At 34.3% G+C, this 16,056-nt stretch overlaps 1 protein-coding gene across 1 annotated transcript in view; it reads left to right on the top strand.

The window, feature by feature from the left end:
- abd-A (abdominal A) overlaps positions 1 to 14,732 on the top strand; it is a 93,921-nt gene extending 79,189 nt beyond the window's left edge. Inside the window, exon 3 of the mRNA XM_085945644.1 lies at positions 14,338 to 14,732. Within this exon, the coding sequence (XP_085801770.1) occupies positions 14,338 to 14,732 (395 nt within the window). The remainder of the gene's footprint in view (positions 1 to 14,337) is intronic.
- The last annotated feature ends 1,324 nt before the right edge of the window (positions 14,733 to 16,056 follow it).

Below are 16,056 nucleotides of genomic sequence, written 5' to 3'. Positions count from 1 at the left end.
ATTTGAAGCAGGGTTCGCTTTATTAAGTACTTACTTTACCCCATAAAACCATAACAGCGCGCCGACTGTTCTCAGATATTGAATGCGCGTTTATTTTACTGACTTTAATCAATAGTTTGAGACATAGGTACTTATGCAACTGTTGAAAATAATATTATCTTCCTTAACACGATGTGCTTAAGTTTATGTCATATTTTTCCACACTGGAGATCCGTATCCTGTTATTGTTATACTCACGTCCAGTGGCGGCCGGTGACAAGAATATGAGGGAGTGCAAAAAAAACTCACCTATTTATGCAAGAAGTCCATCTTCCATCGATTTTGAAAACACGTCGATAAGACGAACATCTATACTTAACATCGCAAGAGCATTAAGCCTGTCTTGAGTCATTGTATTTCTCAAAAATGACTTAACCTTTTCTAAAGTTGAGAAACAACGCTCACTTCCCACTGAAATCATCGGGATTGTACAAATTATTTTTAATAGGGTAACACTTTTGCCAAATACTTCCAGTAAATTATTATTAGTGAAAAGTTGAAGTATCAATAATGCTCCAACAGTAACGTAGAAATTTAAATTTGTTACGTTAATAATAATTATTCATTATTTATAATTAAGTATTAAATTACCCGATTTAAAAAAATTCATTTACTAAAATATAAAGCCAGCCGGCTCTTAACGGAACTCTAACTATGACCGCCGATTTTTAAAAATTCATTGCGTGCGGCCGCATTGTAGATATGTTTCAGACGATGCATATTTACATATTCCAAAGTTTTAGCGTTGTCCATCGAGTAATAAGATAGTTATAATAAAAGTTATAAAAAATAAATGTCACCTCCGCGCATTGCCAATCTGCCCCTATGTTAAACGTCGAACTGCAAAAAATGATATAAACTTTGCAACGAAGGAATTTCGGCACATTTAACATGATGAGTGACATTCTTATTGAACATATTTAAGCCGAAACGTCGATATTGAGTGGGAAAAATTAATATCTTCGGTATTTTCTTTAAAATCAGCCCATGTCAGATTCAAATCGCAGAACGTTCCCGTGACACGACAGTGCTGTGATCTGTCATATAAAATGCATTTTCACGCTACCTACGATGACGCTATTGAATTGAATCGTCGATTTATGCTCTAAATTCCCATTGATGACATTCTGCCGCTACGGCAGCTATCCAAGGTAGGGTTGTATCGAAGTATTAGCACTTATTGTGATCCAAAAGCAGTCTTTATACTTACCCACCTATAGAATAGATGATGCGCCGATGTGAATAATAATTGCTTCATGAATTCGACTCGGAAAATTAATTCCCATTAAACTATAGGACAGTGGGTAGTTATCGACATACTACCTACACATTTACCTACCTAATGATAAGGTTAATGATACCTACCTAATCTCAAAATGACCACAAAAGAAATGGGGCCTTTTTATCGTGCTTACTTACCTATCAAAATAGGTACCACCTAATCTCAAATCGACCACGAAATAGGGCCCCATTATCGTTTCAAATAAGAAAAATTATAAATAGGTAGGTAGGTACCGTTCAATGAATGAATACTTGGCTGAGCTAATAATGTCGGCCAATGTAAACTGTCATCCGTCTCGATGTGAATCGCTAATTAAAATAACGATGAACAATAATAATTTCACTTGTAAAATTCTCATTCGACGACAGTACCTATGCTCCATGTTCCTTCTTATTGAATAGATACCTACCTACCTATCTGTACAAAATAAACGTAATAATAGATATTATAAGTCCTATGTAACTAGGTACCTACTTCAATGCGACAAACACTAGGCTAATTAATTGTTAAAAGCTACCCACCCACCTACGTCTACAATTCTACACCTAAGTACCTATTTATTCTCAATAACAGCCTTTCTGTGGAATACCCACCTGATTAAAATCATAATGCACCTAAGTACCAAATTAACAAGCTGAACTGAACTGTGTGTACATCAAATTTAAGATACCTACCTATTGAAACACTAATAGTATTAGGTTAATCTCAAAATGAAAATAAAAAAATTAATCCACCAACGTTAGCATAATAATATCGGCGTAATCGGTGAAACCGGGAGCGGCTTACGTTGAACTAAACTTACTAAACTAACCGTTTGATAAATAAGTCGAGAATATGTTTCTATTTTTGCACTGCATGCATCGACATGACATTAGTCATCAATAATTAGGCTTCCAACTATATCTCGACGCGTGGCCTAAGCGCTTGTGTTGGAATATTTATATCGGCCAGTGTATGATTTTATTGTCCGAACGCCGAGTTAAGCTTTTTGTGCTATGGCATTAGGTACAGGCAACCTCCTGAAGAATTAACTTGGAAAACATCATTTCCAACGAAGATTCATGTAGTCTTATAGAACTTTGTTGGTTTTGATTCTACTAGCCTCATTTGTCGATGTAAATTTTTAAATGTATGCGTGAAAAATAGTGTAAATTCAAGGTACACTTTGAATTTTGCTCCTTGGCATGTCTCACCGATGGAGGCATGTGTGTATTGGTCGCGTCTCATTGGTGTAGTTACGTGTGTATTGGTAGACGGTGGCGTTGGCGCGTCGAAATCACTATGTTCGAATACGCGCGGAATTCAAAATGATTGATTTCGTATAAGTTTCCGATATCGCATTTTTCGGAATACATGGGGGTTGTATATTATATATTTTTATTTAATCGATGATGGGGTGCAGTGCACACTTTGCTCCTTTACTAGAGCCGTCCCTGCTCACGTCTCAAGTACATAATACCTTTAGATTCTATTGAATGCAATGCAAAAGAGCTGTTGAGTAGTGTAATGAAATCATCACATTCATTATAATACCTAGGGTGCGTGGCAAATAATGTAAGTATTTTGTACATTAGCTACTATTGCATGATTTATTACATTATTACACAACTTTTTAATAATCTGTACCTGTTATCTATCGAGTGCAATAGTCAGTCATCAACGACCATTTTAATGAATGAGGTTGAAATGTGCACTATAAATAGCTGCGATAAGTACAATATTCTCAACTTCCTTTAGTACGGAAGAGGATTCCGGGAGGTCCCGACAAAAGAAATTTCTATCTTCATTTCGTTTTGCGAAGCGACCGTTTGGCGGCGCGGCGGTCGCCGATCGTTAAGCCGGCAATGGCCGATGAAAGCTTCACAAGTTTGCTTGTTGACTGAATTACAAATGTACATTTTGAAATTATTATTCTTACATACCTAGGTACCGGCGGTTAGAGGCGATAAATGCTACTGCAGCGAATGAATGCGTTTGAGACAAAAATAACTATGAACGTAGGTATGTATAATAGGCTAGTACCTATATTTGTAATGTCCACAATGTGTAAAATAAATAAATAAATTGAAATAGGGGAAGGTATCAAGCGCTTTCATTCTATTGCAGTGTTAGTTGCCTACGCCTACATATTTACCTACATATATAGGTATAGTGATTTCTTAATTTTATTGAGGATTTATCTGTACTATTATGTAGGTAGGTACCTACCTACTATAATTAAATTTCAGCACAGTAATTTTATTAGATACCTACCTGCTCTATTGATATGAATTAGAAAAGTTTCTTTTTCGATACTTACCCTTGTATTATTAAGCTTATATGAATATCATTTATTTATCTACAATAATTGCAGCGCGAGTTCGAATATTGTTTTACGGATAAATTGCGAGCTGGTTGATGATTTTGATTAGGATTGATAAGCATGAAACAACAGATGTTTACGACAGTAGGAAGTCGTTATGCCCTATCCAATGATATTGGTGAAGCATTAAAAGTTTGGCTTGGGTATTAGGTGATTATACAGTTTTTGTACATAATAAGTAGGTATATTGTATTTGTGAGTATGTACCTAAGTAATTTTGCGATTTTAATTTAATACGCTCACTCAAGTGTGTATTACGGATTTTAATTAAGTAATTAATATTTAAGTGGTTTAAATGTTATCTATTCCGTAAATCTTTTTAGCGTGTACGCGCCATGCCTACTTATGTGCGAGATAAAGCAGAATTTCATTAGAGAAACGTAAACATTGTTCTATGTTGTGGCTAATCTTTAAAATGCAAATTACAAAGGCCTCCATTTACTTGCATTACAGTGAGCTGCCTCTGTTTTATAATTTATTCAAGGACTCATATTTATATGGAAATTTTAATATCCGGTTTCTATATTATGTAATCTTTATAGTAGACGTCTGTATTGTAATCTATTTAACCGTTATTTTTAAGACAAAAAATGTGATTTTATAAAAATTATATAGGTACCCGAGTTTTTATTTTAATGTCTGACGTCTAATAAATTCATGGCGTCGGTACCTATATTTTTTTGTTTTAACATTTCAATATTGCTTAGAATTTAAATGTCATTACTCATTACCATGTACCACATCCACATTCGATGCTAAGTCAGTTTTTAGAGAATTAATACAACAATGCAATACCTACTTATTATATAAAATAATTAATTGAACCTGCGTTTACGTAGTAGGACTTCAATTTGCAACAAAGCAAAACAACAAAAAACTATTACAATGTAATATTATGTAGGTAGGTACTACTCTAGGATCTACCAGCGTTTTTTTTTATATTAGATACTAAATTGATATCTTTTTATAAATTAAATATAATGTCTTTCTTGAATAAAATCATTGATAAAATAGGTGGGTACATAAAAAAACTTATAATGGTAAAATATCATATATAATATTTTACAAGTTCATTGTTTTTTTATGCCCAGGTCTGTTCGTTCAATAAACGGCGTCAAACAAAGTGCAAATCGCTATCGTATGTAAACGTTTGCTTAAAAAAGACATTGTCAAGTGGCAATAAAATCAATGGAATGGACAATTTGCTCAATAAAAATGTGTACCCAGTGTCACAAAAATGCTCATCATTTCTTTGCGTACAGTGCCGCCAAGCAATATCACTGCCAGATTACGCTTATGTTAATAATGTTGAATTTACATTGGTGAAGAAGACGCGCGTAGCCAAATTTTTTTTTTTTTTTGAATAAATTTTCTTTTTTTAGTAAACAATGCGTTTTGGGATTGCAAGGTGCACTTAAATGCTATCCCGTAGTGATTTAAATAATAGGTTACTATGTAAATAACATTTTTAAAACGTGTTCGGAAATATATGCGTGTACCGAATAAAACTCTAAATCAGTGATGCACAAACCGCGGCCCGTGGGCCGCATGCGGCCCAAAATAACAAGTACCTACTCCCATCACCATATTCTTTCATTAAACAGGACAAAATTTTAATTTCCCCTTATAGTAAGTTATACCTACGTTGAATTTTGAACTAAAGTCCGACAACTCTAACTTGACATGCGGCTATTTCTAGATTCAATAGCTCGCACTATACCGGCAAGATACATTTGATGCTGTGCAGTATTTAGTCTCGCATTGCATGTCGAGGTGAAATATTTTTTTTAGATGGCCGAAGTGATATAAAATGACGTCATGTCGCGCCCATTAAAGTCTGCCAAAGCATCTGTTATGAATTTATTGTATTCATTCGTAATAAATAACCACATTATGAAATAATTGAACTTCATCTACAATTCTACATTGTAGTAATGTTTAATTTTCCCAGCGCTTCTGCGAAAAATACAGCTCAAAAAGAGAGCAAGTGCGCTGGTGGTAGATCTGAGGCGTAATGCCTACCACACTCTCGTGCTCGGCCTTCTCGGGTTGATATAATAAATACAAATAATAAATAAATATAATATCCCACTGTGCCACACAGTATGCAAAAGTTACAGTAATATTTTAATTTACATGCTGCTAGCAATAATCTCTTGCGAATGTGTGTGTAAATTTCACTAAATTATACTGCTTTGAAGTATTCGTGATTAAATTGGGCTATGTGTGTAATATAACGGCTGGCTAAGAACATTAACGTTTTAATCACAACATTTTTAATGATATTTACGAATTTTACCATTGTTAGTAATAAAAAATATTATATATTTATGTACCTACCTACTATTCGGTAGGGATGTGATATCATATTGAGTGAAAATATCGATACCGTACCGTAGCAAAATAGAACCTAATAATTATTATCGTCATCACGTGCAGCATAAAAACTTCTTCTTAACGTAAGAGTCATAATTAATTGCTAATAAATAAGTTTTTCATATATTAAAAACCAAAAGTCAACCATTTTTATAACGACTCCCCTCCCCCTATTCTCTGTCATCCTTCAACCGATAGTTTTCTTTCGTATCTTAAATCAAACCAACTCAGTAGTCGGTACTTGGATCGGAGGTTTTTTAATCGTATACTGTCGCTCACTTACGCCTGAATCAAAATTGTCGCGAAAAAAAATAAAATACGGAATGTTTTCACCTTTACAATCATTTTGAATGCTGCTGACGTCAATCGAGTGCCTTAATATATTAATATGTTTTGTCAAGAAAAACTTTATAATCATTAGGAATTCTGAAAATGAGGATCGTCGCTAAGTAATCTAAGGTAACCTTTAGATTCTAGAATCTAGTTTATTAATCTCTCCGTGAAAATAAATAGGTATGTCTACTTCTGCGCACTTTAAAAAATATGATCAAACTGCCTTCTGATTTTCTGAAGTTACCCTGGGACCAAACATAAATTGCAATTTTTGATATGAATGTAAAAAGAATACCCATTGCTGAGTTATTGAACCATTTATTTGTTGGTCTTATTTTCAACTAGGTATTTGTGTGAGCAGACTTTTCAGGGAATTGCAGCATCCGAACACAGTGAAACCAAATGAGTGCACCAATTTTCGCCCTAATATTTGTTTAATTAAATATCGCCTTCTCCAAAGTTCAAAATTTTCTATTATTACTTGCCATTTTTGTTTACCGCTCGATTTTGGTTATTTTACCACGTTTTTATTAGCTCGTATTCTTGTTTGTCCAGTATTTTTTTTTTCTTGTTTGTCCAGTATAATTTTTTTCTTGTTTGTCCAATACAATTCTTGTTTAACTAACTTCCCGACTAGCTAGACATTTGAAACTTTTAGAATATATCAGAACACGATGACAATGCATTTATATAATACTTTTAACCATATATAAGCAGAATTGAATTCATTTTCAGTTAATTCTGTTTTGTATGGAAAGCTATTTCCAAATTCATCAATTAATTATTAAAAAATTCATAAAGATTATAACACTATTATTGGTTGCTAAGGAGGTCCTAGCAATTAAATTATCAATATATACGCGCGTTACCATGGAAATCAATATGAAATGTCAAAATGACATTTCAGTATTTCTATCAAGTACAAAAAAAATATTTATTAATGCGTAGAATTGTCAAGTTTATATGATTCAACAGAAAATTTAAAAACGTGGTAGGTATATAAAAAAAATCTTTTTATCTTGTAATTATTTAATTTAAATATCCACTTAATATCATTGTAGAAACTGATACACAAAAGGCTATTAAAAATAATGATTTTTATTCCTGTATTTTGTGGTCCTTCAATTATTTCTCCTAATATCGCCGCACGTGTAAAATGTTGGGTAAAACTGCTTTTTACCCCGTGTCTAATGTGATTAATTAACCTAGCATCCCGGAAGAATATACCGACGTGACATTTTAGTAGTTGTTATCATTGATATACTACTAGATGAGCAGTTCCCATACAAGTGTCATTTTAAAAATGTACCACAAAAGATATAACGAATATCGTCTTATAATATTTTCTTGTAGGTATAATGCGTTAAGACCGTTAACATGGATTCCCGAATTTCACCCGTATTGCCCTGGCTGTAAAACTAAATTTGCGTTCTTGGAATAGTGAACCTAAGGGTGCTGCAACGCAAAACAGACAGAGCAAGTCGTCGTGCGCTGACTATTAGTTGGAGTAAAATGCAAGCAAGCTTACTCAGTAAGTTTTAACAAAGGCCGACTCGCTGAAAATCGGGCGTCATTTTAAGAAGCATATGATTCATCCAGTAGTATATTAATGGTTGTTATATTGTTATATCTACATATACATAAAATTAGTAGGTACTTATTCCAATACTTATCCAACTGAGTATTAATGTATTGACACCTACAGAAGTATCAATACTTTTCACATCCCTACTCACTCGGTGTAACGTTCATTCATGTCAGTAAAGTAGGCCATACTCAACAAAATAAATTCTTATTAATTTTTTTTATTTAAATAGGAAGTACCTACCTACCAGCAGTATACTATTTACGGTATTTTTATGTTTTAATTTATATCTACTGAACATTTGGATTTGCCAATGGCCATGCTATGAGAGTCTTGGATTAGATTAGAACATCGAGTGTGTTACCCTAGGTACTGTGATCAAATCCGTATACATAATTAGGGAGACTCACTCTCTTTTATGATTAGTTAAGTTGAGACGATATTATGCACCAACAGTCATGGTGCCAGGCTGGAAGTGGCCATAATGGTTCCCACTTCTCACCTCCGTAACTTGACACTTGATAGGCCCCGGCACGTATAAGTCAATAGGTATGTATGTAAGCAGCTAATTAACAATGGTGCGCGCCTTTATACTTTCGAAAATTCCACCCCTCTCCATCAAACATCAGTTTTCAGATTGTGGTAAATTTGAGGGTAGAAAGCGGAAATAGTGAAGGAAAAATATTATTCTTGAGCAATTGCCGATGTTTATTACATGACGTGTAAAAACTCTTCAATAATTATTGTTTACTGATTATTTTTCAATTTGGTTTGTTGAAAATTCACAATTTACTATTTGATATGATTGTTATAGAACCTACTATTAAAAAAATCAGAATTCTTGAAATTTGTCATCAGTTATGAACTATTTATCAATCCGTATTATTTAAATTTACTAATGTTTGAACTTGGATTTATTTTATAGGGAGTAGATAAAATTATGGACTTACCTACATATAAAGTTCAAATTTATCACGTGTCGTAGAAAACTAATTTTTTACACTGCTCAGGGCGCTAAAACACATTGCTACACCCCTGGTCATGGACCAGGGGCTCTATGTTAGAACTTGCGAGTGCAAGCTTCCCGGTCGAGATGACGTCATATGACATCATTATGACGTACTACCGGAGTGATAATAGCATTCGAGAAAATAGCGAGTGGTCAGACAGCGGCGCTATTCATTGTCACCATACACATTTAGGTGTATGATAATAATATTTTCTATGGTTATTCTGTGCGCGGTCGGCATGCCTCGAGCGTGACGACACAATTACGTCATCTCGTCTGGTGCCACACGAGACGAGAGTTAGGAAATCGCGGTGCAGGCTTAATTATTTTACACGTTATTATTTTATTATTTGTGACCTGTTAATGGTGAAAATTTTCCTATTAGTAAATGTAATTAAACATTCTTCGATACTACACTCAATGCAATATCCTGGACTCGGCACTTGAGTGACGTAATTTCAGAGTAGCCCACGCTCGTAAATCTTTCACACGTGTAATACAAGCGTTGATTTATTGTTTGCCTGTCACAAGTGCGGTTGACTTAATTTGTGGTCAAGCATTTGGCTAAGTTAGCGAGTTGACTCCGCAGAGTACGAATAAATCCACAAGATTTCCTCCGGCTTTTGTTTTCCTTGCCTATTGTTCGGTTGTTTGACAATGTCAGCCGGTTAAGCGGTGTTAATTATTTATTACTTATTTATTACTCCAATGATTTGTTTCCTTTTGTTTCAGGAATAGCTGTATTGCAAATAAAATGATACAGCAATACCTACTTAGTTATTCTTTACAATCTTTATTAGGCAGGCTACTGAGAGACACAGTTTCTTTTGTGATACGTCTGCACCTAGTTACCTGATACGATAGTATAGGTACGCGAAAAGCTGTATCCCATTCCCTGCCTCCTAACTATGTATTTTAAGAGTATTAAGATATATATTATATACCTACGCACTTTGATTTCCGAGGTGTGTTTAGTGTGTACCCACCTACCAACTTATTATTTGTTGACACCACTCTTATTAATCACCTGAGGTTCTATACGTTTATCCTGGATACAGCGGCAAACACATTTTGAAAATAGGCGATATACTGGATTATTTGCTAGTTTGGGTTAGTTTAGGTTAGGTTATCCAGTATATCGGCTATTTTCGAAATGTGTTTGCCGTCCTATCCAGGATAACTCACCTGATGACTGGGGATGATGATCCAAATGATTTGGCCTTAACGCCTACTTTGTCACAGTCACTCTATAGTGTATACTATCGTCTCCGGTGGACGAATCACAAACGAAGCAAGGTTTTTTTTAAATTCGGCTTTTATTATAGGTAACAGCTAACGCAAGAGTAGGGAATATGCGTCATCATAGGACATGGACCATCGAGTACGACTTTTAAAAGATTCCCATTTTTTAAGTAATTAGATATACCTACTTTTAAGCTAGATTTTGTAAATTTGCACAGGCACATACCTATATTACTCGTATTATTAAAATTATGTATTTTTTTGAAGGCGGCCAACAAAGCAGTCTTCCAACATGTTAAAATGTTTCTCACATCTGGTCTAGCGCCTAGCAATATTTCCTCGGCATACCCATGTTTAGGTACCTACTTATAATTTACATTTCGTCGGCAATTCATAAAATGTTAGGACGTGCTTGGTAGGTACCTACCTCGAATGTTTTTTCGTTATCAGTTATCATAATTCTAAAAAGATCTTGCAGATAAGTTCAATACTAAGATCATAACGAGTTGGACTAATTGGTAGAATGTTAACTAGGTACCCACCTACTTATTTTATTGGTAGACTTCCTGGTTACCTACTACAATAGGTATGTATTGTAGGACACATCTTCTTGGCTACGTGAAGGACGACGCTGTTGTCGACTAAATGGGAAGAGCTTGTTAGTTTATAATGGAAGTGCAGTTAAAAATGGGAGGAGCATGTTAGTTCACAATTTTAACACGTAGCCAAGAAGATGTTGTCATAGAGTACCTACCTGTACATTTTTTTTCTTAGCTAGGTATGTATCTACCTATTATAGGTATATTATACTAATAATAAGTATAAACAATCTTTATCTACAAGAATACATTAAAAATATAATATTTGTACAAGTATAGGTACTTACCTACTTATCTTTGATTTATAACGATTTTTTTCAATCAGTTTAATAATAACTACAAATTACGCGAATATCGAACCAAGGTAAACTGTCAAAAGCTTCATTACCTAATTATTGTTATATCAATAGGCCACGTGAATATTTTAAATTTATAAATATTGTACTACGACAAGAATAATAATTGATACCTATCTGAGATAAAATTATGAATTCATATAATATACCTATATTTTTTAATACTTATATACCTACTAATGTATAAATAAAATGAAACTGCATTCATCATAGGCATACTAAAAATACGTCTGGTTCTGGTTCCCATGTGTCATCTTATTTCGGCTTCTAGATAAATATATCGATAAGATACTAATATTATTCATGATTTTTATATTTTTTGAAAATTGAATATAAAAACAACCTTTTTTTAGGACTTACCTACCTGTTCTCAAACTAATCTTCGAAACAAACATTTTTCTCGTGAGACCGGAATTCGGCCAATTAAAAACGGGGAAAATTCCAACATGAATGAAGGCAGTTGCATTTTACCCAGCCTTGCCAGTGGTGATATTCCAACTAATACGAAACAGTATAATATACAGACTATATAGGTATAGTGTTCTCTGAAAATTATCAGTTGGTACCTACCTACCTACTTCATCCCAATCTCGAATCTCCTGAAATATTTTTTTCGAATTTTCGAGTTTTCATTTCTCGAGAATCAGTATGAATCTCGAGAAATAAAGAAATTGTCACTGGACAACCGGAATAAAAAAAACTGAATAACTAGGTATCTTAAGAAAATATGATTTCTTGGTAACTTTCAAAAAACGCATCCAACATTATCACAGTTTTTCTAGATGTTTTATTTAATGCTCCAACGTGCTGAAAAAACGCTACAAATTTATCGTGTTGCATATAAAATTTATCAGAATTTTCTGTTCGTCAGTGATAAATTTTTCCGCTCAAGAGAGGTTAAAAAAAGCTGTCAACTGTGATTCGGCATTTTTTTAAATTCACCAGGGATTTTTTTTTCGGCCGAGATAGCTAAAATACTAGTTAAATTCTCGGTAAAAAAATAGTTAAAAATAAAACCATAAAAAACAAATCTGCAAGAACAGGTAATTTCGTGGCATGGATTTAGGCTGAGTGATTATAAATTATAGTTAGCGAAGATTTTATAAAATATTAACTGGCCGGTCAAAATTATTCATAAAGACACGTAAATGACTTAAGATGTTTATCCTATTCTTTTTTCCTTGGATGTTACAGGATACTGCTTTTAAACTTCTGCGTGTACATTTTAAAATGTATTGCTTCTATTATTTAATTAAGCCCTACTCTCGGTAAATAATTCGCTGGTCTGACATAATATAACAAAATTATTAAAGTACCTAGCCAACTAATATGGTATCGTACACATCATGCAACAACACTTTTTCATAATATAATATCAGTTTGTTGACACAGGTAGGTAGGTAGTTAAAAATATCAGTTGAAAATTCATTCTCTTTCCGTGCTGCCCAAATCACACGGGATGATAAATTGCCCAGCTGGGGCTTGAACCGCGGCCGCTTCGAAGGGCGTTGTCGTGAGATCGGGTTCCTAGGGGAAGAGAGAGTGGAGGGGTCGGTTGCCATGGCGACTGCTGTCACTGGGAACAGCGGCCATTGTTCACCAAACATCGTAATGGAAGAGAAAGGAGAATCTATGAGGTTTATCTTACAAAGGGATGGCATTTGAGAGTCGAGCTGTACGCAGGTGTTTTTATAAGCTCCTGAACACACATCAAAATACAAACGAATATAAGATCTACCTACGTAGTTGTTCTTTTAGATTTCAATCAAATAGGTTTAGTTTGGTATTCTTGATCCAGAATATTTCACTAATATCGATCATTGTTTTCATTTCTCACACACCGACAAAAATAATTTGTCCATATACCTAATCATCATTATCATCGGCCTGAATCTATCCACTGCTGTATGAAGGCATCTTCAAGCTGCTTCCACTTCTCTCGGTCCTGTGCATTCCGTTGCGACGTACTTCCGCAGAACTTTATCATTTCATCGATCCAGCGGCCTCTAGGTCTACTTTGCGGACGTTTTGTACCTCTTGGATACCACTGGATGACTAAATTTGTCCAACGATTGTCTCTTCTTCTATACCTATAATAATGTATCAAAATTATTTTCCTTGACGTTTTGTTACAATCATGACATTTTTTCATTCGTGACAATGTCTCATTAGAGTCTACATACCTTGGTAGGTTGGTAGGTAGGCATCTACCTCCTTATCACAACATAAAATGTCAGGAATATTTTTATTATAAAACATGATTACGTACCACCAGTTTACCAGTTTTGTACTTATTTACATGCTATTATTTTTATCGAATCGAATTTAAAGCTAGGTAGGTAAGTACCATTTACGTACCTACCTGCTTAGGTAGCTAAGATTAAGGGCTGATCAAAAAATCAAAAACTAAACGCAAACTTTGTAACTATACCTTGATACCTATATTATGAAGTCATCCAAATATTAACATTGTTCTGTTAAAAGTAAATAAATACCCACCTACATGCCTAATATAGGTGATCTTTTGTAGCATGGTACGGCTGTATCATAAATTTATGATACATAAAAGTATAACAGGAACTTTCAAAACATGCATGTTCGCATGCTTTCAATCGACCCTAAGATATTTTTATAGCCTCATATATCCAAATGTAATATCCAGTAAAATGTTTTTAACAACTCACCAGGTTGTTTTGAAATAGAATTCCTCATGACAGATTGCATCCGTAAATGACTATCTTACAAAACCTATAGTTATAGGTAACCTTTCCTATATTTTATCATAACAGATAACCCACCTATGCATTGTGTAGCTCTGTAGCTAGCTGTAGGTAGATAAATACCTCGGTAATCTATATTCTTTGATAGATTGAATTGGAGGCGTTCATTTAATTGTTAAAGTTAACATTATGTTTGTTTTTTATACGTTATATCTTATAGGTACCTACCTAATTATTATTTATTTATTTTTATTCTTGTCTACATTTACTTTTAGTATGTTCCCCCAAATATTTATCACTATCTTTATAAATTTTGTACTTGTCAAGGTAATTTATTAACCCTGAAAATTATTTACTTGTGAGTTTTCAACATATAAACTGTATTTCCGTCGTTTTTAAATCTTGAATATAGAAAAAATATTATTATTTTTCAGGACCCAACGGATGCCCACGACGACGAGGCCGCCAAACGTACACCCGATTCCAGACCCTAGAATTGGAGAAGGAATTCCACTTCAACCACTACCTTACGCGCAGACGCCGAATAGAAATAGCTCACGCGCTCTGCCTGACGGAGCGGCAAATCAAAATCTGGTTCCAAAATCGACGGATGAAGCTAAAAAAAGAGTTGAGAGCCGTCAAAGAGATCAACGAGCAAGCGAGGCGCGAGCGAGAAGAACAAGACAGAATGAAACAGCAGCAGCAGGAAAAGCAGGCGAAAATGGAGCACCATGGCCATGGCCATCACGCGTCCCATCACCACGATCCCCTCAAACTAGGCCTCGACAAGGGCTCCGCAGATCTCCTCAAAGCTGTGAACAAAACGTAGAAAATAAATCACAGCCCACAAAACAAAACCAGGCCTCATTCGGCCGCCATATTTCAAATACGTCTGTGATCGATAACATCATAACTTGTGCGAAGGTCTCGAAAAGAAGAATTGCGTCGTGAGTGATTGACATTTATTTTGTGAAATGAGGTTTATCGTTCGAATTTAATAATGGCGATGTCGAGAAACATTTTGTGAGTATCGATATATCGGCGTATTGTGAAAATTCCTAATTCGTCCGCGTTTTTACAAGAATACACATCCCAGTGAAAACAGATGAGAAATAAATAATGTATCCATTAGAGTAAATAATGATGTCTTGTTTCGGAAAAGCGACACGCGGCCTCGTCGGCGTTGTCGTAGGTGTGCTTGAAGCATTTATTTGTTGCCATTTTTTATGATACTTGAAGGTTTTTCAGAGTAGGACAAAATAATATGATAGCGAATCCAGTGGCCATACTGTTATGACGTAATAGATATTTACATTTTCTACTTATTTACGTATATGGCAGTCAAAAGATTCGCAACGGTAGTCCGGTAACGTATTTATTTTTTCTGTAAAAGTAGTTCACTGTCATGGTTTATACATACACGAAGAAATAACTAATTTTTAATTAATTACCTAAAGCGGTACGAATAACAGTCTTAATTAATGTATAAATACAATATACCTATAACACACAAATCGTCTCAAATACGTACTAGTTATTAAGTTTATAAACGTCAAAAGTTCTAGGTAGTCTTAAGGTAACGTAAGTAGAATTAGGAGATTATCTAATTAACACGAATGACAACTGGGAGTGTAAAATGGAGCGAGGAAAAGTGCAAAATTGTATTAATAACAATAAGAATGAAACGATTAATTAGGTTATTAGAAAAGTTTCTCAACGCTGTCAAAATTTTCTCTATGAACATAATTACGAACGAAGATCCCATCCCATCACAGCAGTAGCGGTTTTATCTGTTTTCGAACGTTTTCATTTGTTGGTGACTGTGGTTGACATTCATTTGTATCAAAATGTTTGGTTTTATTAAACAGGTTGAAGTGTTTCTATATACAAAATACTTACTACTAAATAGTTTGCCAGGGAATTTAAGCCACACATTGTCCACTTATATTTATTTTCAAAAGGGGCGAAACGTCCTACGACCATAGTACTTGCATACTAAAAGTTACCGAATTTTCGATCGATCTATGCTCTGAACTTGCATTATTGAGAATAAATAGTATTTGAAATTTAAACTGTCGTTTATGTTTGATATAGAATGCAATGAAACAACATTTTTATTATTATTCTGTAAAATTTTATTTAAGTTTTGTGCG

Source organism: Rhyacophila brunnea, unplaced genomic scaffold (assembly GCF_057557595.1).
Source record: "Rhyacophila brunnea isolate RB1 unplaced genomic scaffold, BYU_Rbru_1.0 scaffold_18, whole genome shotgun sequence".
Lineage (NCBI taxonomy): Eukaryota > Metazoa > Arthropoda > Insecta > Trichoptera > Rhyacophilidae > Rhyacophila > Rhyacophila brunnea.
This window is presented reverse-complemented; position numbering and strand designations above follow the sequence as displayed.